General features: G+C 51.5%; 1 protein-coding gene across 2 annotated transcripts; it reads right to left on the bottom strand.

Annotated features, from left to right (window-relative positions):
- Window positions 1-4,347: 4,347 nt before the first annotated feature.
- On the bottom strand, window positions 4,348-25,256 carry Gnpat (glyceronephosphate O-acyltransferase). Of its 2 annotated transcripts, none has more exons than XM_048367537.1 (16): window positions 24,993-25,256; window positions 18,105-18,287; window positions 16,967-17,143; window positions 15,037-15,166; window positions 14,177-14,304; window positions 13,751-13,826; window positions 13,351-13,502; window positions 13,115-13,245; window positions 11,270-11,493; window positions 10,188-10,430; window positions 8,820-8,899; window positions 7,925-8,065; window positions 6,809-6,908; window positions 6,635-6,728; window positions 5,253-5,314; window positions 4,348-4,594 (listed from the first exon to the last, which is right to left on the bottom strand). In XM_048367537.1, the coding sequence occupies exons 1-16, from the start codon at window positions 25,068-25,070 to the stop codon at window positions 4,551-4,553; spliced, it is 2,043 nt and encodes a 680-aa protein (XP_048223494.1). In that variant the 5' UTR covers window positions 25,071-25,256; the 3' UTR covers window positions 4,348-4,550. The 2 variants fall into 2 exon arrangements, with proteins under 2 accessions (XP_048223494.1, XP_048223493.1); XM_048367536.1 differs by having other exon boundaries at window positions 15,037-15,160; window positions 24,993-25,223.
- Window positions 25,257-25,290: the final 34 nt, after the last annotated feature.

Here is a 25,290-nt window from a genome sequence, read left to right as displayed (position 1 = left end):
CTGTAGGATACATTTTAGTCAAAAGAATTCCTTTTGAAGCTGGCTAATGTGTGGCTTGAGTACTCCCATTCTTGTGGAACACAAAAGGAAACTCACTCATTGTTTTACCTACATTTCCAACATAATTTGAAAGGCTTATTTTCAGATGCTAATTACCAATTTCATAAATCTTAAATTTGACTGCATTTACTTGAAAAGAATAAGGACTAGACTATGGTAGATGGTTTTCTGGCTTATTCCTGGGTCATCTGAATTTGCAGCTGGAGTGTTTGTCACGTGAAGCAGAAACAGTGGTACAAGTAGGCGGGATTGTGGGCCCTGAAAGCAGTTGGTGGCTTTTATGCACCCACCCTTCAGCAACTCAGTCTAAGGCAAATGGAAAAAATGCTTCCTGTGAAATATTTTAGATTTGAGGGCCTGGGTGGGTTTGAAGTTAGAAAAATCCAGATCACAAGAATGGCTTCTTAAGCTGATTTGGTTTTGACCTCTTTAAAAAAAAAAAAATGGTGACATGGAAATGCCGAAAGCCACAGGGAAGGGCCTTCCTGACTTCAAGGCTCTTACTGCACATTCTTTTTTAAAAAAACTTCCCTTTTTTAAAAGGCATTCAGATTATAGCGCTTCAGTAAAACAAAAAGAACTATGAGCTTCCAAAGCCCTTTAAACCACATCCGTCTTGTCCTGGGTAGTGAGATTCCTTGTATGGAGAGAAGTTTGTTGCTGCTGCTGTTGCTGTCTCTTCTCTCATTCTCTCCACAGTGCCATTTCTACGCCTGAGACCAAGTACTGGGGCTTAAACCCAGGGCTTGCATGCCATCTTCAGATTTCTTGTTCATGGCTAGTGCCCAAATATTTGAGTTGCTCCTCCAGTCTAGCATTTTTCTGGTTAGTTGGAGATGGAGTCCCAAAGACTGCTGCTGCAGCAGCTGGCATCAGACCTCAATCCTCCAGTAGCTAGCAGCACAGGTGTGAGCCACCGGTACCTAGCTAATGCCAGGGATCTTCAGATTCCTGAAGATCACTTCCTAGCCTGAATAAAAATGGTGTTATTATTACAACTTAAAATTATGTAAAACCTAAATTGGGTTTTGACATGTGGTTTAGGGCTATAAAACTTTTTCAAGTAACTTTCTGATTCTCTAGGTAAGAATAACTGGATATCTCATCCAAATAGGGATTGTTACAATTTGTCATCTTTAGGATCACTGGAAACAAATGTTAGTTTTGGGATTATTTTATTTTGTGCCACTTAGTTTCTCATGTATGAAATGTGCTTTGTAAATATATGATGCTGAAATGATACTTCTGAAATGGAGCTCTGTATACTCAGGTGTAGCTGTAATTGCTTCTTCACCGAATTGAGGGCTTTTAAAACTGGAAGTACAGGACCTTGTTCTGGTCACAATGGGTGTCCTTCTGGTAGCTGAAGGAAGTGAGCTTTAGGGGAGAATGAACTCCACCAGTGTTGTGGTGCACCTTTGGCGCAGACAAAATGCAGCAGTTAGTGCTGCATTCCTCAGACGGAGGAGTCAGCTCCTCCGTCTCCTGTTTTCCTTAGACTCCAAAGTAAGTTCTGGAAACTGTAGGCACTCAGACCTTGTCTGGAGGATATAGTACAGACTGGAATTGACCCATTCAGCGTCAATCACCTTTTTCTGGTTTGCTTGTAACAGCTGTCACAAGGTTGGAATCAGACGTGATTGAAGTGCTAAAACTCATTTTTGTTTAAAATACTGCCTATCGTTTATGTGTACATATAGCTTGCAACTTGCTCTCTTACCTGGAATTGACAATTGGGAACTAGATGTGGAATATGAGATCATATATGTACATTTTGCTTTTGATACACTGTAATATGAAGATATTGGGAATGTTTATTAAGCTTAAAATGTTCTTACACATAAAATTGACACTATAGTGTCCTGCCTAATCAATATTCTTACATTGTTGTTACTAATGCTTAGGTTTTTTTGAGACAAGGTTTCCCTATGTAGCCAAGCTGGCCTCAAGTCTGTGATTCTTCTGCTTTTGCCTCCCAAGTAATAGGTGTGGACCACCACTTAGTTCTGTGTTCTTGTTGTGTCTGTGGGAGGACCAGCAGGCTCTTATCAGGCTTGAAGAAACCTGCTCACTCTCAGAACTGGATCTGTCTCCTCTCATTTCAGGTATTCTGTTCTGCTGGGACGAGACCCTGGGCATGCCTGGCAGTGCTGTGGAGCTGCACTCCAAGCCCAGGTTATCAGTGGGGTAGGACTCCCTTGAGGGGAAGATTTCAGATGGGAAAAAGTGAGTTTTATATTACCAGTGGCTCACACCTGTAGTCCTAGCCACTCAGGAGCCTGGGATCTGAGGATCACAGTTCAAAGCTAGCCCAAGCAGGAAAGTTTATGACCTTACCTCTGATTAATTACCAAAAATGTCAGAAGTGGAGTTATTGGCTCAAATGGTAGAGCACTAGCCTTGAGCAAACGGCACTCGGGGACAGCACCCAGGCCAAGTAAAATAGTCTCATTTGTAATTTGAATGAGTTAATAAGGACTTTGAGTTTTGGCTGTGTGTGCGAGAACTAGAACTCAGGGCCTAGCACTCTTGTTCAGCTTTTTCACTCATGGCTTAGTGCCTTACCACTAGGGTTACTTTTCTACTTCCTGCTTTTTGGTGGTTAACTAGAAAGGAGTCTTGCAGATTTGCCTGTCTGGGCTGGTACAAAACAGCAATCCTCAGATCTCAGCCTTGTGAGCAGCCAGGATTACAGTCAAGTCACTGGTGCCCAGCTTTTTGTTTTTAAGGTACCCATCCATCTGTTGCCATTTTCCTTTAGATTGTTTATATGATTTGGGGGTTTACTGTATATTTAGGAAATTAACTATACCTAGTGCCAGTGTCTCAAGCATGTAACCCTAGTTACTCAGGAGGCCAAGACCTGGAAGGTTGAAATTGGAGACTTCATCTTCAAAATAAGAGCCTGGCTTAGGGATGGCTCAAGTAGTTGAGCACCAACTGAATGAGCAAACCCACCAGGTTTGAGGCCCTGAGTTAAAGCCCTGGTAAAGAAATGAACTTTACTGTGTAAGAATGGAGAGTTTGGGGGCTGGGAGTGTGGCTTAGTGGCAGAGCGCTTGCCTGGCATACTTGAAGCCCTGGGTTTGATTCCTCAGCACCATGAATAGAAAAAGCCGTAAGTAGGTGCTGTGGCTCAAGTGGTAGAACGCCAGCCTTGACTGAAAGAGCTCAGGGACAACATCCAGGCCCTGAGTTCAAACCTCAGGACGGGCAAATTAAAAAAAAAAATGGTGAAAGATCATCTTTTCCTTCCATAGACACATGGAAAAGAAAAGTACGTCTACAGACGGTCTGAAATTCTTCATGAAGCACACCTTGCAGCTGGAGTCCATGATGTGCCCACACTCGCAGTGGCCTCCCCCGCTCCACCCCATCAGACGGCAGCACACCCTTGCTTCCACTATGGGGTGTGTGTGTGTGTGCGCGCGCATGCGTGCACGTCGATGCACGTGTGCTTGCACATGGGTACACTGAGGTCATGGGAGATGGCACCCTGTTCATAGACAGAAGGGAGACGCAGGAGCAACCTGGACCTTGCCCTTTCTGTGAGGAATGAACATCTGTGTGGTAGCACTCTACCGCAGCGAGCGGTACACTCACCTCTATTTTTTTTTTTTGGCCAGTCCTGGGCCTTGGACTCAGGGCCTGAGCACTGTCCCTGGCTTCTTTTTGCTCAAGGCTAGCACTCTGCCACTTGAGCCACAGCACCACTTCTGGCTTTTTCTATATATGTGGTGCTGAGGAATTGAACCCAGGGCTTCATGTATACGTGGCGAGCACTCTACCACTAGGCCACATTCCCAGCCCTCAACTCTCTTTGGTGCTATGGCCACATGGCTTTCTTTCAGGTGCCCCGGAGCCTCCCTGGGGCCTTCTCCCTGTTCTGCCTGCTCGCATCCCTCCACCTCCCTCCTTCCATCATTGGCCCCAGGCTGAGAGCTGCCTCCTGCTGGGCCTGGCAGAGCCGCTGATTGCCAAGGACCCAGACTTCTCTTCCTGTACCCCGAGTGCCCAGGGGGCCGGCGCTTCAGATTAGGTCTGTACTGGACATCCTAGAGCTCTCTTGGGGATATGGCCTGCAGCGTCTTCATGTGTGCCTCGCGTGCTCCGAGAGGCACTGCCCACAGGCCGTTGCACATGGTACCGGCAGGCACCTGCCCGTGACCGCCGCCCTCTGCGGGGTCAGCTCACCTGGGCCCCCTGCCAGCTGCCATGCGCTGTGCCGAGGAATCAGCGGGAAGCTGCAGAGCAGCCAGTGGGGCAGGGACGGCCCTGCCTTCCCAATGTTGTCAAAGACTGTTTTATTTTAGACCATGCACAGGGCTGACCGGCACGCCACTAGCCGCACAAGGGGAAGGCCGGCGTGACCATCTCTTCCTGTCTGCGCCTGTGGGTCACACGCTGCGGCTCTTCCGTTCGGTTGTTTGCGGGAACGCCTCTGTGGCAGTAGTTATGGGGTCAAGTTTTCTACAACCATCTGGCGATGATTAAAGTTTTGCAGTGGCCGGTTTTCCTATCGGCGTCTTGCAATCTGAGATAGAAAGAGACATCACGACGGTCATTGTCGTTCCCTGGCCTGTGCGAGCTGAGCCGCGCCAGGGGCCCGAGGGTCTCCTCCGCAGGAGCTGTGGCCAGCACAGACACAGCCCAGTGGGGGCACGGGGAGCGGAGTCCAGCGCCCGGCCCCCAGGGCGTCCCCCAACTCTCTGAGCAGGGGTCTCACATGATGACGGGTCCTCGTGCAAGGGCAGCCATCCTCCCAGGGCTGCACCAGTCGGAGCTGTGCATCCAGCAGGCCCGGTGCTAGGCTCTCTGAGCAGGGCCGGAGCAGAGCTTCCCACCGCGGGCAGCCCCGGAGGACGTCATCTGTGTCTCCGGTCGGCGCTCAGCTAAGCCGGCGCTTGCCCAGTCCACCAAGGAGGAAGAGCAGGAACCAGGCCCAGCGCCCACTCGCAGTCCCGCGGGGAATGGGACTGTCGTACAACACTGCTCGTTTTAAACTGACTCTTGTGTTTTCTTGGCTAACTGTCTGCATTTTCTCTTTAGGTTCCTTGAGAAAATTCTACACTGAGTAGTTTTATCTAAGAAGCGTAGTATTGTTCCCTTTGGTGATGTAGCATGCCCTCTTCTTTTAATATGTTTATAAACACGATGTTTATCACAGGATCCATCCAATTGACTGTACTTACCAAGCATCTCCTCTAATCTGCTGAGGGCAGGCTCATGCACACTAAATATGCAGCACTCGTTTCTGGGGAGAAGAACAAGCTTGGTCACTGCACAGATCAGGGTGCAAGGCAAGCTCTGCGGGGTGTGCTGTTCCCAATCCCACAGCCCGCTTTTCACGCACAGGCCGGTCTGGAGCCTGTCTCCGGCTTCCCGCTTCCTTCTCGTTATCGGGCAGCTTTATCCTAGGTACACACTCCCTCAGGAATTCGTGATACACCCCCTTAACTCCCCTCCTAACAGGCACCCAAACCTTTCTGGTAGTTTCTACAGACAGATCAAAGCCGAAACACTTGCTCCTACAAGTCCCTTCCTTCCCCGTCTTTCTCTTGGTGCCAGCCGAGGGCTTGACCTCCGTGTAGGCGCCGTCCCCGGGCTTTTACACTCAAGGCTAACGTTCTGCCACTTGAGCCACAGCACTTCCAGCTTTTCGGTGGCTAACTGGAGACAGGAGTTGCAGGAGCTGGTGCCTCATGCTATAATCCTAGCTACTCGGGAGGCTGAAATCTGAGAATCACGGTTCAAAGCCAGGCTGGGCAAGAAAGTCCAATTAACCACCAGAAAACCACAAGTGGTACTTGCTGTGGCTCAAAGTGGTCGAGTGCTAGCCTTGAGCAAAAAGAGCTCAGGGACAGCGCCCAGGCTACGAATTCAAGCTCCACAGCTGCCCCCACCCAACAAAAAAGGCTCATGGACTTTCCTGCCCAGGCTTGCATAGAACCAGCCTCCTTAATAGGATTATAGTGGCTGGGGATATGGCCTAGTGGCAAGAGTGCCTGCCTCATATACACGAGGCCCTGGGTTCGATTCCCCAGCACCACATATACAGAAAATGGCCAGAAGTGGCGCTGTGGCTCAAGTGGCAGAGTGCTAGCCTTGAGCAAAAAGAAGCCAGGGACAGTGCTCAGGCCCTGAGTCCAAGCCTCAGGACTGGCCAAAAAAATAGTTAGGATTATAGGTGTGAGCCACCAATGCCCAGCGCGCATGCGTGCGAGTATATGTTATGTATGTGTGCCAGTACTAGGGGCTTTTACTCACGGCCCTGGTGCTCTCACTTGGCTTTTCTGCTCAAGGCTGACACTCTACCACTTGAGCCACAGCTTCACTTCTTTCTTTTTTCTGCCTAAGCTGTTGAAACCTTGATCCTCAGATCTAAGCCTCCTGAGCAACTAAGATTAGAAGCCTAACCCATCAGTGCCCAGCTTAGTACTTTCTTCCTTTGCTTCGGTGTCGCGGGGTACAGGGTTTTTGGGCAGTTCACACGGCCTGAATCACTGTGTGTGTGGAAGGGGGAGGCACCGCACTGCATCTCCCGTGCATCCAAAGTTATTCAAATAGTACTTACTCTTTCCTCTTCTCCACAACACCAAGTCGCACAAAAGCTGCTAAGGCATTTTTCTGCACATCAGAAGACAGTACATCATAACACTGAGAGGCACCTATGGTGAGGAACAGAAAGGGTTAGTGGATTACTTTTATTCTCACCTAAGAGAAATCTCCAAACTGAGTTGTAACTGACCTTGATCGAGAAGCCAACTTGTAAATTTTCTAACTGCAGCCAAGTACTGTTTCTCAGTGAAGTACTCCTCTTCTTCATGCAAGAGGTATCTGCAAATTATCTGATTAGAGGAGAAGAGAGGAATGGAGAGGAGTCCAGCAGACCGCCAAGGTCTGAGCAGGAAGAGCAGGAGAGTTCTTAGGATATCTCACTTGAGTTTCTATTCAATTTTATAATTAGAAGAACGTCTGGTGTTGAGCACTGGTGGCTCATGCCTGTAAGCCTGCCTATTGAGGAGGAGGAGGAGGAGGAGGAGGAGGAGGCTGAGATCTGAGGACCAAGGCTCAAAGCCAGCCTGGGCAGAAATGAAATGTAAGACTCTTGTTTCCAATTAACCGGCAACAAGCCAGGAGTGGAGCTGTGGCTCAAGTGGAAACGTACCGGCCTTGAGTGAAAAAGGCCTAATGAGGGCACGAGGCCCTGAGTTCAGCCCCAGTACCAAAAAAAAAAAAAGTCTGAACTATATGGACATTTATGGAAATTCTAGTTCTCATTTTAGCTGGCTTACTCTAAGTTACTTACTACCGCTTCCTACCTTTTATGCTACTTGGAAAGACAGGAGCCTTTTCTCTTAATCCACCAAACAATATGGAGTGTGCTACGCGGAGAGGGAGAGCTTCCATCAGGTACCCGCCGAGCCCGATGGGCCACAGAGCCCTCTTGTCTCTAACATGCAGGCTCCCCAGCCTGCATTTCCTGCGCCCTCCCCACAGTCCTGGGGCAATTCCTGGTGGGCTTATTATCCCCCCTTCCTGTCCCCGCTCCCAGGCATCTGATGAGCATGATCACTCTGCAGACCTGCACTCTCCCTTCCATACTAGCATTTGGTAGCATCAATAACTGGCATTATGAAGTATCAAATCTGCATTCACCTAGAGACTACTATGTATCAAGCACCCTAAAGGCAAGCCAGCCATGGCCCGACAACAGGGCTGGGGCCTCATGAGCTGCTGTCCTCTCTGGGTACCAGAGTGAAATCACGCCTGGTGCTATCTGCTTCCATCCTCCTCCTCGGGAAAGAAGAGCAGAGTGGGAGGGACTCAGAGTGTTGGATAAAGAGGTGTTAAGTTGACATACCTGGTAGCACTCCACAAAAGGCTTAAAGAGTTTCACTAGAAAATCTAACACGGCGTGTCCTTGCTCTGTGATGAGGATGTCCTTCCCTGCCATCTGTATGGCTTCGCTTTTACAAAGCAGGTAGCAGCCTTCCTCAAAGTCCTGTGAGGGAAGAGAGCCATGGCCCCTCGTTTAGCTACAGGCACACAAGGATCTCCATGCCCTCTGTGGAGGCACGCCCCCCCCCCCCCCGCCCCAATCACCAGACACGCTTGTCCTAGCACAACACAGCTCACAACACAAACACCTGTGGGCTCCAGCTGGGTGCAGTGCTCCCTCTGCACAGCCTGTATCCTGGATTTAAACAGCAAGTGCACACACTAGTCCTAAAACACTCAGGAGCGTGCTGACCGAAGTTCAGGGGTCCCTCCCGCCTCCCAGTGGAAGGCAAGGCCGACCCTGGGCACAGCACAGAGAACCTATGGCTCTGCTGGTCTCCTCTGTCCCTTCTATCCTTGCCTGCCTGCCCAGCTGCCCTGAAAACACCCCAGCCAGCCCCAGAAGCTGGCTGTTCCTTGCCATCCACGCTGCCAGGCAAAACCACACTTGCTATTCCCACAACAATGGCGCTGCAGTTGACACATTCCAACAGTGTGCTCATTTTTAAATACTTACCACAATAGGGTTATTTACAGCAGCTGCTCTGGTTGTGCAGCGAGACCTTCCTCTCACCAAACAATGCCTATGTCATTAGCTAAGCCTGATCAAGAATCAGAGCTATGTCTGGTGAGATGTGGGCAATCTCGTTTCTCACTGTGCCTCGAAGGGACGGATGCACGCTAGGCGAGACACGCTGGCTGAGATGCAGCAAAACCCGAGCCTGCAAGCCCTGCTGCTGTCTGCTGTCAGGACTTACCCTGAGTGTGTTTCTTGGAAGGAAGATGAACTCGTCTAAAAACACATCACGCAGGAAGCGGAAGCAGCTGAAGACATGCTCTGGAAAGAACCCATTACATGAAATTACAACTTGGCTTGTATTTCCAACATTTGCACCCAGCACAAAGCCACGACACCCTGGCAGAGGCTCCCGGAGGCGGGCTGTTACTCCTACGGTGGGGACAGGAGTTTCATTCTCTCAAAAAGCTGAAGCCAACTCCATCCACAGGGTCACCAAGCTCTCGTCAGGGACCTCCCCTGTAAGGTTCACCCCCCGAGGGCTCCATGCAGATGCCCCCCCCCCCCCGCCTCTTTAAGTCTGCGCCCAGTACCCGAGTTACCTCGGTAACTGGCACACCTGGAGGCAGTTACCTCCTTCTCTCAGGATCCAATTCACCTGGCCATACCTCCCACCTTTTCCTATATAATCCTGCTCTCTTTCCTTTTCTTACTCTCTTGCTTCCTTTCTCCCTCTCTATCTTGCTCTTTCTCTCTTTTTCTCTTCTTCCTTCCTCTCTTTCTCCTCATGCCTTGTATGGGCTGGCAGGTTGCTCTCCCAGCAATAAACTCTTCTCTGCTTGAGTCAGGTGGCAGTTTCCTTTCCGGTGACTCGTACACCCCCAGAGGCCCAGCAGAGCAGGGAGACTAGTAACTGTTTTCCCTAGAGCCCCATCACCAACATCTTTACCAGAGCTGCCTATGGCGTGCTGAAGAACCAGAACCACCAAACACAATGGTGGTTCTAAGACCGCACAGATGCCTGGTTGAACCCCTACACTCACGTGACCCTCCCTGCTCCCTGCCCAAGGGCTCTTGGGGGGTGACCTGGCAGAGACCGCTGGTCTTCACCCCAGGCTCTACCCGCAAGTGCCTCCACCGGCCCGCCTCCCCAGACCTCAACTCCTGGCGCATATGCTTGCAGGGGTGCGGCCGGCCTGCTCTGTAGGAAGAACCGGGCAACCACTCACCACAAGACTCCCTGCCCCGTTGTAATAAACGGAGGTTCACAGTTAGGGCTTTTAGGTCTTCCTGGTTAAAAAGATTCTGCTTTTGTGAGGCAAGGTCTCGCTGCTGCACTGCTACCTGGGCAGTTCTCCTGCCTCTAGATTCCAACACAGCTGGGACTACAGATGTGGCCAACTGCTCCCTCCAATTCTAAAACTCTACGCAGATGGCCACATAGGTAGGGAACAAACCCAACTTTCTCTGGGTGTAAAGGCCCGGTCCTTGCTGGCGTGTGGTCTAAACAGATGCGGTCACACTCTACAAGGCTCCAAACAGCGCTCCCTTCATGGAACTGGGAAGCCAGGCCTCTTCCGAAACTCAAGGTCACGCCGCTGACAGTTACCTTTCCTGAACCCGGGGGTCATCTGCAAAGCCACCGCTACCAAGGAAGGACGGAGGAAAATGTTGAGCAGCTGGTTCCTGTACGCCGAGCACATGAGGAGCGTGACGTGCTGCAAGAGGAGGCCATCCACCACTTCTGAGTCCTCCGACGCCATGTGCAGAACCACCTCGTCTCTCACAAGGCGGACGAGGTTGGAGTGCAGAACGAGGCTGGACTGGATAATCTCTTCCGCAGACTTGTTATCTGCACGTAAGATGGCACAGGCGTGAGCCGCTGGGCCTCCTCTGCCCGGCCCTTCTCTCAGTGCCCGAGCTGGCACTGGTCCTGTTTCTGAAGGCCAGCAACAATCCCAAACGCTTCCCAGAACTTACAGATGCCATCCAGGTTCCACGCCCCCAGCAGCACCCGCTTCAGTGCTGACTTCCCAACACGCGCTTCTCCGAGCCAGGCATCGTCCTGTGCCTGGCCCGACTCTGGTCCCTCCCTCCGCCCCCACAGCTTCCTGGGTACAGACCCTTTCCCTGTGTCCCCCCCCCCCCCCGAGCCCTTGCCATGCCTCCCACACAGCCCACCAAGGGTGCACACCCTGCCCTCCCATCCAGCCATCAGGGCACAACTCGGTCGCTTCTGCGTGCTGCAAGGACCCAACACAGGAGTGCCAGTGTGAACCCCAGGTGCCTGGCTGCAAACCATTCGCTACGCTTAGGAAGCAATGAAACCCCAAACAACGCAAACTACTGTCAGACACCCCAAATTCCCAGCCCAGGATTTATCACTTCAAAGGTGCTGTCACTATGCGGCGCTCAGCAGAGAATCGCGTGGAGCCCTGCAAGGCCAGCCTTGAACTCCTGACCACAGGGGGCAGGCGGGGAGGGCTCAGGTCACCATCTCCCCCCTGCCGGCACCAAGGCTGCAGCCCTCTGTCCTCAAGGCTGTGGGTCCCGAGGCTGCTCTCCAGCGGGCCCGTGCTGGGCGCCACGCCGCTTGCTTCGGGTCCGGGATGCAGCGTGGGGGCTGTGACTCAGTGGAAGAGCGGCTGCCAGGCGGAGGGGAAGCCCCGGCTCCACAGGAAGCACACGTACCGGGCCAAAGGAGGAAGCCTCCAAATGCCTGGGCCACGCCCTTCAGCCACACCGTCTTCTCCATGAGCGCGTCGAAGCTCATGGACGGCCGGTTCTGAAGCAGCACAGCCACGACCAGGACCCACGGGCTCAGCACCAGGTTTTCAATCTGCTGAAGCTGTATCTTGTAGGCAACCTCGGTGACAAAGGCGTGCATGTCCTCGGACTGTCTCTGAGGGATGCACCTACAAGGAAGGGCACAGAACAAGTTGCGCTTCTGCCAGCCCTCACAAGGCCTCTTGCACTGCTGCCAACCATGTTCTCAGGCCACAGGCGAGACGCTTTCCCCAGCTTTTGCTACATTGTCATCTATCCAAACATCTCCAGAACCTTCCTAACGTGACAAGGAACGCTAGCAGTTCTCATTTTAGGCAAGAAACGGATTCTTCGTGAACAGGACCCTACGTGGCTGCTGGGAACCTGACTGTCTTTCCAGGGCCCAGCTGTGGAGCGCGTGGGGCTCCCTGCTGTCCGAGCAGGCTGTGCACTGGAGGTGAATCAACCGCGAGCAGCAGGTGCCTGCCCCAGCCTCCCCCACACCGGGGCCCATGGGGCTCCGCTCTTAGCCGGGAGCAGCAGGGAGAGCGGGGGACTCAAAAGCAGCTGCGAGAAGGAACAGACAGCGAACACAGGGGAGCAAACTTGAATACTTAGCCAGGCCCCCCAAGCTCACGAGGAAGGCCTGCAGCAGCAAAACGCTACCCTCCGCTTTCTGTGAAGCTGGCTGCTCACCAGGCACCCGCGGCTGGGCAACTGTTAGGGCTCCCAAGAGGCCAGGCGAGGCGCTGTATCGCCTGCCTTAAGGGGCCCAAGCACGTGTCCAAATGCAAGCTAAGAAAACGCGGTGCCCTGCGGCCTGAAGGAAATCAGTCCTACATGGGCTCAAGAGCTTTCTTGAGAATTGGACGTAGCCAGCCCACCGGCAGCACCCCGCCGAGCTGAGAGCCATTCCCGAGGATGGCATCTTCCACATACTCATGCTGCTGGCCAGTTTTTGGTTTTGCCCCAACATGTGGCTTCAACTTAGGGCATGGGCACTGTCCCCAAGCAATTTCACACAAGCCAAGCATTCTCCCACTACTTTGCACCACCACTCCATTTCCAGTTTCCTTGTGGTTAGCTGGAGATCAGAGTCTCACAGACTTTCTTGCCTGGGGTGGCTCTGAACCATGATGCTGAGATAGCTACAACAGGGGTGAGCCTCCAGCTCCTGGCTTTACACAGTTCTTCAAGTGAACCTTTCGGACTTCCAACAATGTGCAAGGTAAACTCGGGCAAACCACCGTTCAGCCTCAAGAGTCACGATTTATTTTGTGTGTGCCAGCACTGGATCTCAAACTCGGGCCCTTGGCTTCTGTCCCTGAGCTTTTTTTGCTCAACGCTAACACTCCACCACTTGAATCACAGCTCCGCTTCTAGCCTTTTGGTGGGTAGTTAAGAGATGAGGGGCTGGGGATATAGCCTAGTGGCAAGAGTGCCTGCCTCGGATACACGAGGCCCTAGGTTCGATTCCCCAGCACCACATATACAGAAAACGGCCAGAAGCGGCGCTGTGGCTCAAGTGGCAGAGTGCTAGCCTTGAGTGGGAAGAAGCCAGGGACAGTGCTCAGGCCCTGAGTCCAAGGCCCAGGACTGGCCAAAAAAAAAAAAAAAAAAAAAAAAGAGATGAGTGTCTCTCAAACTTGTATGCCTGGCTGACTTTGAATCAAGATACTCAGTTTTCAGCCTCTTGAGTAGCACCCCGTCCTGCCATTTTGAATTTAATCCCGTTTCTCTGTCGGGCGGGAAAACACACGGGCACTGTACCTTGGGACCAGGTTGTATGGGTTCCGAGTCATCCGCCCAGCTGCCAGAGACCGAAGGGATACGGGGTCTCCGAAGTACACATGGATGCTCCCAAAGTTCTCGGACAGAACCCTCCTGGCCTTCAGCAGCCCCTAGAGGCGTGAGGCAGCGGAGGGGAACAAAAGGAGCGCGTCTGTAAGTCAGATGGTGGATAGCCTCGACACTCAAAGAAAACAAGTTTGGCTCTCCTCACGTACACTTGTAGATTCTTTCGGTTTAGGAACTCCTAGCAGCTCATAGGCATAAAGACTTTCTTCCAAAATCTTATCATAACTGATGCTAATTGGGACAAGGTAGGTATCAAAAACTTCTCTTTTAAAAAATGGTTCCATCACAATACTCAGGAGACCTGCAAACACAGGAGAAAGGTTTTCATCACGCACACCCGCGGGCAGGGCACACACATAGGAAGATCCAAAGTGAGCATGGCGCACTAAGCCCGTAAAGAGCTCCACCTCTACAAGTAGTTACAGTTACAAAGAACAGCACTATCTTGCAAAAAGTAAGTTGAAAGTATTACGTTCTATTTAGCAGGATGAAAGCACACCCAAAGCCCTGGAACTTACTATCTTCCTTCCTAAGCTGTATGCCACCTACCAAATTTAGGAGTCAAGGTCTTGGCAGAGCGGCTTCTTGTCCCTTCCAGGAAAAACTCGACAGGAGCGTAACCATTCTTCAGGGGAAAACAAAACAAAAAACACAAAGCCCACTGCCAACTCTCAAAGTAACAACGTGCTCCTCCGGTTGTTCGGGTGGTGTCAGGTATGGAACTCAGGGCCCTATGCGTGCTGGTCAAGGGACCCACCACCGAGCTACGCCCCCATCCCCACCAAGGTTCCCTCTGACTTTTTCTCCTCCGTGACTCCCTCCACCCCCAGCTCCTCACCACAGCAGGCAGAAACACAGCAGACACTGCTCGGGTTGGGGGTGCGGGGGAGCGAACCTCTAAGAGGCCCACTGGGAGCTTAAAGAATTCAAACAAGCAAGCAGAGCTGGAAACACTTGGTTATCATCTGCATTTACCCGCAGCATAGTTTTTACATATTCTGAGAACACAGCCCAGTAGAGTTTATTGCCACCAAAGGTGCGCCTCATGAAAAAGGCCCCCGACATCCGGAGCAGCTCTCCGACCATCCTCATGCCTAGGAAGTCTGGGAAAACAAAAGCAGAATTCACTTGCTGCCACGAAGTGTCCCATAAGGATCACAACCCAAGCATTGTTACATGTGACTTCACACACATGAGATGCCACCAACGACACTGATAATGAGACTTCCCAAGACTAAACGCAGAGGCATCTGAGAGAACTGTGTGATAGACACCTGTTGGAAGGTGACCTGGTGTTCCTGGAGGGGGGGGGAGGGCATTGTTTCTTATTTGCATCCTATAGAAAAAAAAGTATATTGCAACATGCCAGGAACCAGTAGCTCATGCCTATAATCCTAGTACTCAGGAATCTGATATCTGATGTAGTTCACAGCCAGCTCAAAAAGGAAAGTCTGTGAGACTTGTATATCCAATTAACCACCCACCAAAAAATGCCAGAAGTGGTGTCGTGGCTCAGGTGGTAGAGCACTAGGCAAAAAAAGCTCAGGGACAGCACCTAGGCCCTGAGTTCAAGTGTCAGTACACACACACACACACTCACACACCCCTCCTCCCAGACTCCTAATACACAAACACACAGATGACAAAGATAGTAAATTTTATGTTAAACATATTTTATCACAGTTAAAATTGCTTTTAAAGTCAGCTCTATTTATTGACCTAGAGTGATAATCCCAATATATTTATCAAGTAAAAAGGCCCAGGGCTTTGGCTTTTATATTATCGAGATAAAAAGCAGTGGGCTGCAGGGAGGAGGAAGTGGGAACAGTACGTACCCACCCCCGCTGCGATCACAGGCACAGGCAGGTCGTAGCTGTACAGGAGGAAGGACAGCATCAGGAAGTCAATGTAGCTCCGGTGGCTGGGCAGCAGGACCACCGGGTGCTCCTGGATAGCCAGTTGCAACTTGGAAAAATGGGTACATCGTGAGTCACTGCAGGTGTCAGCCGAAACCAGAATCCCGCCGGAGCCTAGGTGCACAGGGCATCTAGATGCGCTCCACATCCCGTCTGCCTTCCTCACCCACACACCCAGCGGCTCTGACAAGGGCTAAGCATCGCTTCAGCATTCTAGGTCAGCACTTTCACTTCGTGTAAGATGATTGAAAACACAAAACTTTAAATTCACTTTTTATTAGGCTTAAGTAGCTGTACAAAAGGTTTCAACCCGACATGTCAGCTTGTGAGTACAGTGTGCCTTGGTCAATGCAGTCCCTCCCCACGCCATGGAGATGGGAATGGAGACAGGGTGGGACAGTGGTGGCCGCTAACGCCTGTCAGTCACGCGTGTTGGCTCTCCACTCCATCCGTGCCTTGGGGGAGCCATGGAAGGAGCCCACGCCAGGCTCCTTAGAAAGCCTGGCACGGGGTTTTGTTATAGGAAAATACATCGCTTCTCTCGGAGATTTTTTTTTTTTTTAAGAAAGAAAAAAATCGGGCTGGGAATGTGGCCTAGTGGGAGGGAGAGTGCTCGCCTCCTATACATGAAGCCCTGGGTTCGATTCCTCAGCACCACATATATAGAAAAAAGCCGGAAGTGTAGCTGTGGCTCAAGTGGCAGAGTGCTAGCCTTGAGCAAAAAGAAGCCAGGGACAGTGCTCAGGTCCTGAGTCCACGCCCTAGGACTGGCAACAAAAACAAAACAAATAAGCAAAGAAAGAAAAAAATCTATCAGATATAAGGAAGACATAAGAGGGATTGGGGGGGGGTCACTGCTGACCCCCCACGAGGGGAGCAGGCACCCCAGCTGGAAGGGGCACCTCGGTGGTCACTCGCACAGCAGGTGACTGGAGGTCAGCTGACACAGAGCTTTCAATGTGCCCCAGCCCCAAACATTCCTGGACAGACCCGAGGTAAAAGGAAAATGTTTAAAAGCCCAAGGAAGGAGACAAATGGGCTAAGAGTTGACCAAGGAGAAAACGAGCAGTGAAACAGAAACACCAAGGTTTTAGGAAAAGCTTTTCTTTACAGGGAGAAGGAAGCCAGGCCACGACAGAGGTGAGGGAATGACCATGGCAGTCATTTGCATTACAGATTCGGATAGGGGGAGTCTGACTGAAACAGGACATAGATAGCTACTTTCAAGGGCGGCTCAAAGTAGTGCCTTAAAGACACCACCTTTGCCTAAGGTTGAGCAGTAAAGGGCAGATGGACACCAGGCTCCTGACCACACAGACTCGGCAGCACGGCCTGAGGCACTCCTGCCACAGCAGAAAGGAGTCCACGCCCCCCGAGCCCGAGGATGAGTGACAGACGCTGTTCACGCCCAGCTCGCCTGCTGTTTTAAAAACAAAAAGGAGAGAGGCTTTGCTCTAGACTAGTGTCTAAAGAATCTGAACACAACTCAGGATCTAGGATTTTATGTTGTTAAGTAGGATAGAATAGGGAGGGAACACGAGGTCCCATCCAGGCTCGCTGCTGTGGTAACTGGGGCCTAAGAACATAGCCTCACCCCCGGGAACAGGGCCCGGGGCGCAGGAAACGGATAAAGGAGATACTGGAGAGCAACCTGTATCAGAAGCAAATACAAACATTTCTGACACTGCCTTCGTAACTTTAGTAAACTAAAGTGCATGTACGCTCAAGTTCGTGGGCTGGAAGAAAAGAGAGAAGAGAAAGTCCCCCCTGAGCACTGCCCCAGTAGGGCACCCGTGAGCTACCCGCGTTGCAGGAGGGGCCACGGAGGCTGCTCACTTTCAGTACTCACTTTCTGAATGCCTTCTTCATTCACACACACCTTCGAGAAAATCTGTTTAAAAATTTTACTCAGGACAAAAGCAAAAAACCGAATAGCTCCCAGACGAAGCTTGTGACTCATTTCCTCCAGGATCTCTAAGGCTTCCTCCCGCAGGGTAGTGACAGAGAGACAGTACTCCTTGGAAAGCTGGGAGAAACAGAGAACAAGGACAGGCTGTGAAAGACGAGCCAGAACTCCTACTTCAACCAGCCTGACGGCCCAAGCAGACCAGCGCAGATAACTAAAGGTGCTATGTGGGCTTCTTGATTTAAATGGACAGAACTCCTTTTCTGACACAGCGAAATAAATGACTTTTTTTCTTTCCAACAGAACCTCAATCAGTACCCCAGGCTTGCCTCAAACAAACAAACAAAATCTTCCCTTCCTCCGCCTCCCAAGTGCAAAGGTAAGTGTGCAATGCCATGCCCAGGGTCTCCCAGGTTATAAGAGAACTGAAAAGTCCTACCGCCAAGCGATGTCACCACTGGGACGTCACCCTAGCATGGCAGTGACATCGGGGCTGGCACAGCGCCCTACAGGGTGCATCTCCACATGCTGATAATGCTGACACTAAAACCTCCCTACACTGCCAGATACAAAAATACAGCACTAGTCAAGTGCCGGTGGCTCTTGCCTGTAATCCTAACCACTCAGGAAGCTGAGATCTGAGAATCTTGGTTCAAAGCCAGCCTGTGAGAGTCCTACCTGTAATTTAATCAGCAAAAAGGAGGATGTGGAGGTGTGCATCGAATGGTAGAGCTCTAGAATTGAGTGAAAAAGCTAAGGGAAAGTGCCTAGACCCTGAGTTCAAGCCCCAACATCAGCACATGCACAAGCACACGTGCACACGTGCACACACACGTCACTGTAAAGCAATATACATGGGGCTGAGGGCTGGGTTGTAGCTCAGTGGCAGAGTCCTTGCCTGGCATGCTCAAAGCCTTGGATTTGATTCCCAGCACATCATAAAAGCAAAACCAACACAAGAAGTTGGCTGACTTTCTAGCAAATCCCAGGTCTCACTGGGCCTCCAGCTCTCATGCCTGACTGAATCTCACACTGCTTTGTTCACCACGGGCCTATGGGCAACAGGTCGTCACTCACTCACCTGCTTAATGACATAATTGATCTCCTCAGAGCTGAGAACCATTTCCTTAATATCACCGGGCTTACAAGGGGTAATGCCCTTATAGATGGGAGGCGTGTAGCATTTCATGGCAAATTTCAGGTCACTGGCGTGCCTTCTCTCCTCCAGTATATCTTCAAACTCATCCCACTTTTTGAGCTTTTTCTGTGGATGGGCAAACAAAGAGGAATTGTCATGTTTCGTGAATAAATAAGGTCAAGCAGAGACTACACTACAAGTTTCACCTTTGCTGAAACTTTTGTTCTACCACATCTGAAGAAGAATGGAGCGTTCCCATGTAAGATTTTCATGTACTAAGTAAAAGAAATGTACCAAGTTGGATCAATAAATTGATACTGAATTATCATGTGTTATTATAATCAGATTTCTAGTAGCTATTTTTGTTGAGCCAGTACTTTGAGAAATTTAACAAAAACAGCAGAAACAAGAAATTAAGCTCGGGCTGGGGATATAGCCTAGTGGTAAGAGTGCTTGCCTCGTATACATGAAGCCCTGGGTTCGATTCCCCAGCACCACATATACAGAAAACGGCCAGAAGTGGTGCTGTGGCTCAAGTGGCAGAGTGCTAGCCTTGAGCAAAAAGAAGCCACGGACAGTGCTCAGGCCCTGAGTCCAAGCCCCAGGACTGGCAAAAAAAAAAAAAAAAAAAAAAAAAAGACATTAAGCTCTAGAGTAATCCACGAGAGTCTACAAGGTTTTATCTATCACAATGACAAATTTATCTTGTCTACCTCTACTTAGCTTTAAAAATCATCAGAACACATGTTAGAAACCGCAAACTGTGTTCAATAAAGCAAACCCCTTGGGTGCAGTGAAAAGGAAAAGGGGGGAGGGGATTAGGGAGGGGAGGAAGGTGGGAGAAAAATGAGGGAGGTAACAAGTTTGACAAGAAATGTACTCACTGCCTTACATATGAAACACCTGTACATCACTTTGACATTAATAAATCAAAAGAAAAAGAAAGGAAAAGCTGCTTAACAAAGAACTCCCACAGAGCAGTCAATACTTCTGCAACCACACCAACCTATGGCCCAGCCACGCCATGGGGCTTCTTTCCCCTGCCGCCACTAGTCTTCAGAGGGCTGCCAGTGAGGCTATACTGCTGTTTTACGTGTGTGTGTGTGTGTGTGTGTGTGTGTGTGTGTGTGCGCGCGCGTACCCTGGTACTGGGACAAGAACTCATGATTTTCCTTAGCTTTTTCCTCTCAAGGCTAGAACCCTACCACTAGAGCCATAGCTCCACTTCTGGCCTTTGGCTTTTCAAAAGCTCAAGGCCAGTGTTCTCCTTGAGTCACAGAGCCACTGCAGCTTTTTAATTTTTTATTTATTTATTGCGAGTCCTAGGGCTTGGACTCAGGGCCTGAACACTGTCCCTGGCTTCTTTTTGCTCAATGCTAGCACTTTACCACTTGAACCACAGCGCCACTTCTGGCTTTTTCTATATATGTGGTGCCGAGGAATGGAACCCAGAGCTTCATGTATGTGAGGCAAGCACTCTCCCACTAGGGCACATTCCCAGCCCTACTTGCAGCTTTTTGTTAGTTATCTGGAGATAGGGAGTCTCCTGGACGTTCCTGCCCAGGCTGGATTCAAACTGAGATCCTCTACCTCAGCCGCTCAAGTAGCTAGGATTACAGGCCTGAGCCACCAGAACCTGGCTTTCATAATGCACTTTTCAAAGCACAGGTTGCTCCCGCTTATTAAAATAAATGATTCTTACCTCCTTCAAAGAAGCCCTAAGCCACTTCCAAACTTGAGCAAGGCCCGCCGTTCCGGCTGCAGACAGGGCCACTCACTGACCGCTGTCCCAGTGAGCACACCCCACCTCCACAGCCAGCTTCCTGGCTGCCCTTCTTGCTCCTGCTCAACCATTACTTCCCTGTGAAGGCTTTCCCTGAGCTCCCAGCCTCACGGGGCTTCTCGGCCAACAGTGTGTTTCCCTGAACTGTATCCACTATCATGCAGTTATGCTGAGGTCAGGACGTTGAGGTCCATCTCCTCTTCATCTTTCCAACACCTGGCCATGTGTGAACTTCGGTGTAAAACTCTAGACAATGTAACGTTACCACACACTCTTGCTTATAAGGCTGGAGAATCTTCTCAAACTTCACATTTCTCACTAATAAAGCGACCTCCTATCAGACTTAGATTCATCAGACAAGCTTTACGGCCTGCCAGCGATCTTAGGAACTTCCCATCGGGTGGCTCTGGGAGTGATCAGAATCAGTGGGGACTATACGAGGATGCAAAAGGGAGGACAGCAGACTCGTGTACCTTGAAGTAGCTTGCCAAATATCCATAGTTCAGTAACCTAGAGGATCAAGACCACACCTCTGAGCTCATGCTCCATGTACCACCATCTGCCCCCTTCCACCAGACTAGCTATATAAAGATCTGCAATTTTCTAAACAAGGTAGGCTAATTCAGGACTCCCCAGGCCTCTGCAAGCTGCCACTCTACAGAAGAAAAGCCTTCTCAGTTAGGTGAGCTCTGCTGTTTGCCTGGCATTGTGGGCTCAGCACTGGACTTATTTGCAGTGACTAAGACAGTTTCCGTTATGAGTGACTAGTACAGGGTGGTACCAGCTATGGAGAACGGGCCTTCTAACGTCTAGGAAACGCTGCCATGCCACAGCTTGTGTTCGCCTGCTCTTCCCTGGCCTCCCCTCGATGCCCAGATGCCCAAGCCCACCCTACAGACTCCTGGTTTACTAGATGTGAGAATGTGGCTGGCCACTAGAACTCAAGGTCAACTGCTTACTACCTGGCCCTCCCAATATCATACTGGATTAGTATCTGTGACCAGTAAGTAATCTGCATGGCTCCTCACACAGGAACACAGTGCCAAGGGGCAGCTCAAGCAAGAGGGCAAAACAGCTGTCTCTCCTCTCCCTGAGCCCCGGTGTGCACAGCTGGCCTGCCCCACTGGTGGCTGCAAAGGGTCCCCCCCCCCCCCTTCAGCACCCTGGGGGCCTACCTACTCCTCCGCAGAGAGCCCAAGTAGACCAAACTCTGCTCAGCCATCTGGGAATACTGCAAGAATAAGAAAGGCAAGCCTGCAGTCCTAGCTACTCAAGAGGCTGAGATCTGAGGACTGTAGTTTGAAGCTAGGAGACTCTTATCTCCAATCAGCCAGAAATGGAGCCTCTGTGGCCCCAAGTGGTAGAATGTGCCTTGGGCACAGGAGCCCTGAGTTCAGGCTCCAGGACCACCACACACACAAATAACAGTAACAGCAAAAGCAGGGAGGGAGGGAACTGAGAACTGCATGCTCTTAAGCAGGTCGTGTCACTTGGTGATTGGCAGCAGGGCAGCCTTGCCCCAGTGGTGGATTCTCCACTGCCGCACTGTCACCCAGAGCTGAAAGGAAAGGTACGCTGCTGTGTGTCATCATCACACGGGGCTGACAGGTACACAGGGGCACACGGTGTTGAGGGGCCCCACAACCCACCACGAGGACACGGAAGCAACCTCCAGAGCAGAGATGACGATAAACTTGAGTCAAACGATAGAAAGTGCTATGTTTGGCAATGTGTATGGCTTTTTTTAAAAAGTAATTTTTATTTTTAAATTAACTTTCTAGTATCTTTAAGTAGCTTTACAAGGGGGTTTCTAATAAAACATGTGAGTTCACAAGAAAACCTTTGTTTTTAATAGAATTTTAAATTATGTAATTCAATCTTTGACTTTTAAAGTGTCTATATTTCAACGACGGGCTCAGACACTCCATGGATCTTTACAACCGGCTCTGGGGAGCCAGTGCAAGGCTGCAAGAAAACTGGAAAGAGAAGCCGAGGGAACATAAAGCAGGGCCTTAGTTAGAAGAAGGACTCCACAACTACAACTAGAGTCCCCGAGGACTCTGAGGGAGCAATGCTGGAGCCGGGACTCACTGATGAGAAGGGCAGCCATGCGGCAAGCCGTGTTCCACTCTCCCAGGGCCAAGGAGCCTTCTCGGGAGGCAGCTTGCTTACTGCCTGCAGTGCCTGATGCCCACAGGAAAGACCGGTAAAGTCAGAAGCAGCAATCACCAACACACACACAAACACACGCGCGCGTGCGCGCACACACACATGCACTCTTACGGAACTTGGAGGCATCTGAGCTTTCACACAGATTCTAGCTCGGCACTGGCCACCCATTCCCAAACTTCTTCTCACCCCAAGGTCTTACTCAAGTGACTTCAAGCACATCCCTGCCCACTGCCTGACAACTGCCAAATCCACACACTCAGGCCAGACATTCCTCCTTTGCCTTGCGATCCTACTCCAACCTGTCTTTAAAAAGCACTTATGTATCCAGTTCATAATTCACAAGTTAAAAAAACTCACACTTCAAACTGAACTTATCTAAAATGTCACTGTACTAACACTGACTAAACCTGCTCCCATTTCCTATGCCTCAGCAGATCCCTGTCTGCCCAGCTGTCAAACCACAGAAACCCAATGGTCCGATTCAACCCTTGCTTCCAAGCATTGTCTTTTCAGCCTCCCTGCAGGCCCTGCCACCTCTCAATCACTGCAGCTGTGTCCTCACTGACCACAGTGCTTGTGCATCAGACTCCTCCCCACTCAGACTCTCTTCTACAGCCTCTACCAAGTGAGAGGCCGGCTGCCCACAGGAAACTTACACTAGAAACCCAGTCTCTCCAGACTTTCTTAAAGTGGTCAATCGTAAGCTAAGATTTTATCCTTACAGGCACGTGATCATGACATACAAAGCTTCCTTAGGAGGTATCTTCTGCCACCCTCTTCAGTTGTCACATCCCTTCTGCTCATTATCACCTAACCAATGGCTGCCCCCCGCCCCACAGAAGGCAGTGGTTTTCCTATATCCATGCCCTCAGTCTTCCCCTCCCTCACTTACTGTTCACACCTCAAAACCTCGGCCCACGTGTTATCTTCTCTCAGCAGCCTTCTCCCAGTCCCCAGACAAACCAGGTGTCCTTTCCTGACTCTCATAACATGCTATAGTCACTGCCCCTATCCCACTTAACTGCAACTATTTGCTTATTTGCATAACTTCCTGTGCCCCGAGAGGCAATCAATGTTACTAAGATATCTTAGGTATTCCTAACGTAAACACGTGCGAAGTACTACTTTCCGATTAGAATTGCATAAAAAAGAGTGGCAAAAGTAAGAACCTGAAGTAGTAGAAAAAAGTTCAGGCCACTTTGGAAGTAGAGCTGTGCAGTTAGAATAGTGAAAATAGTGGCAGGGTACCAGTGGCTCATACCTGTAATCCAAGCTACTCAAGAGGCTGAGATCTGAGGATTAGGGTTTAAAGCCAGCCTGGGCTTTAGAAAAGTCTATGAGACACTTACCTCCAATTATCCACCAAGTGGAGTTGTGGATTAGGTGGATCAAGTGGTAGAGTGATACCCTTGAGCACAAAAGACAGGGTACAGGCCCTGAATTCAGTACTCACCCCCTCTCCCCCCCTAAAAAAAAAAAAAGAAAAAGTAAAGACTGCAGGTAAGGAGAGGACTGCTGTCCAGTTGTTGGAGCAATTACTAAAACCTGCTTTCATCACATGAAACTATTCAAAGAACAAGCAAAGGGGGAAGCAAGAAACCAAGTCCTCTGTTTAATTCGTTACCTCACAAACCAACTTAAGGTGAAAGATGCTACTTAAGGCAAGTCAGAGCCATGCAACAACCCTCTTTTCCCGTATGCCTGCTCTGGGGTAGCAGAGTCAGAATACAACAGTGAAATGTTTACACCAAAGAACTGCTGGCTGACAAGGTCATTGAGGAGAAAAACTTAAGCAATAGTCTAAAAGTTCTTAACACCAGGGAAACTTCTAGAAGTTATTAGCCCACGTCCCAAAAAATATTGTCCCAATATTCTCTTAGGCAGGAAGAGGGAGGCGTTTATTTCTCTCTTTTGGTTTTCCTTCCGTGGGCCTTTCTGTACAAATCAACATGACACGGTACTAACGCTGGCTGCTTGCGTATGGAAATGCATCTCTCAAACGCATCATTTCCTACCAAACCAAGTAGGTAACAACTAACAGAGGGCTTAAAAACCTGGAATCCTGAGTAGCTACTCAGAAGCCAGCCTGGGCAGAAAATTCCGTGGGACTCTCTTTTCTCTGGGTGGCCCCTCGCGACTTTGCCAAAAGTGGATTTGTGGCTCAAGTAGTAGAAGACCAGCCCTAAATGAAAAAGCCAAGAGAGAGCGGTCCCGGCCCCGAGTTCAAGCCCCAGTAACGGGACAGACACCGGATCAACTGCCCCAGGAACGTGCAACCCTAGGGGCTATAAACACCCTTCTCGGCCCTCCCGGGGGAGTTTCGGGTGAGCAAGGTCCTGCTGGAAGTCAAAAGGAGCCAGCAAAATCACTGGCCAGGAAGGAGGGCCGGGGCCGGAGGCAGGCCGGGAGGCTGGGGGCGGCCCCGCTTCTCCGAGTAGGCTGGCGGGGAAAGTGCGAGGACTTGCACAGGTTCCACGCCTTCCCGGATGCCCGAGGCCGGGCCCGCGCGCGTGGCCCGGGGCCCGCCTGGCAGGGCGGCGGGGCGGCGGGGGGCGGGCGGCCGGGCGGCGGGGCGGCCGGGCGGCGGGGCGGCGGGGCGGCGGGGCGGGGGCGGCGGGGCGGCCGGGCGGCGGGGCGGGCGGCCGGGTGGCGGGGCGGCGGGGCGGCCGGGTGGCGGGGCGGCGGGGCGGCCGGGCGGCGGGGCGGCGCGGGCGGCGCGGGCTCCCTGCCGCGCGCGGGCCGGGCCGGGCCGGGCCGCCAGCCCCCCGCCGGGGACCGAGCCGCGCGGGCGCGTCGCCGTTGCCGTGGGAACCGGGCCGCGCTGTCCCCCCGCCCCCCCCCTCGCCGGGCCCGGGCCGCGACCCCCCGGCGCCTACCGCATGCAGGAGCGCGACCGCGCCGGGGCCGGTGGGGTCCGCGGAGAAGTGGAAGCCGGAGGAGCCCGGGGAGTCCATGGCGCGGCTGCCGTCCCGGGCGGGGCTGGGCGGTGAGTGAGTGCTACGCGGCGGTGGGGCGGCCGCTGGGGGCGGTTCTTCCGCGCGGGGCGGCCCGACCTCGCCCTGGGCGGCGGCGCCCTTTGCGGCCGCCGCTCGGGACCCCGGGGGCCGCCATCTTAGCCAGGACGGAAGCCGCGCGAGGCCCCCGCGGCGCACGCGCACGCGCACGCGCGCCGCG

Source organism: Perognathus longimembris, chromosome 18, assembly GCF_023159225.1.
Source record: "Perognathus longimembris pacificus isolate PPM17 chromosome 18, ASM2315922v1, whole genome shotgun sequence".
Taxonomy (NCBI): domain Eukaryota; kingdom Metazoa; phylum Chordata; class Mammalia; order Rodentia; family Heteromyidae; genus Perognathus; species Perognathus longimembris.
The sequence above is the reverse complement of the archived record's forward strand: the minus strand, read 5'-3'. Positions and strand labels throughout refer to the sequence as shown.

What these genes read in the sequence shown, in the direction of transcription:
- Gnpat (XM_048367537.1), bottom strand. Translation starts at nt 25,070, where the DNA reads ATGGACTCCCCGGGCTCCTCCGGCTTCCACTTCTCCGCGGACCCCACC. An exon ending in ATGAAGAAGGCATTCAGAAA is followed by an intron (nt 15,167 to 16,966) that starts GTGAGTACTGAA and finishes CATTTTTCCAAG; the next exon opens with TTGCAACTGGCTATCCAGGA. An exon ending in CTTTTGTGGAGTGCTACCAG is followed by an intron (nt 6,909 to 7,924) that starts GTATGTCAACTT and finishes TCCTCTAATCAG; the next exon opens with ATAATTTGCAGATACCTCTT.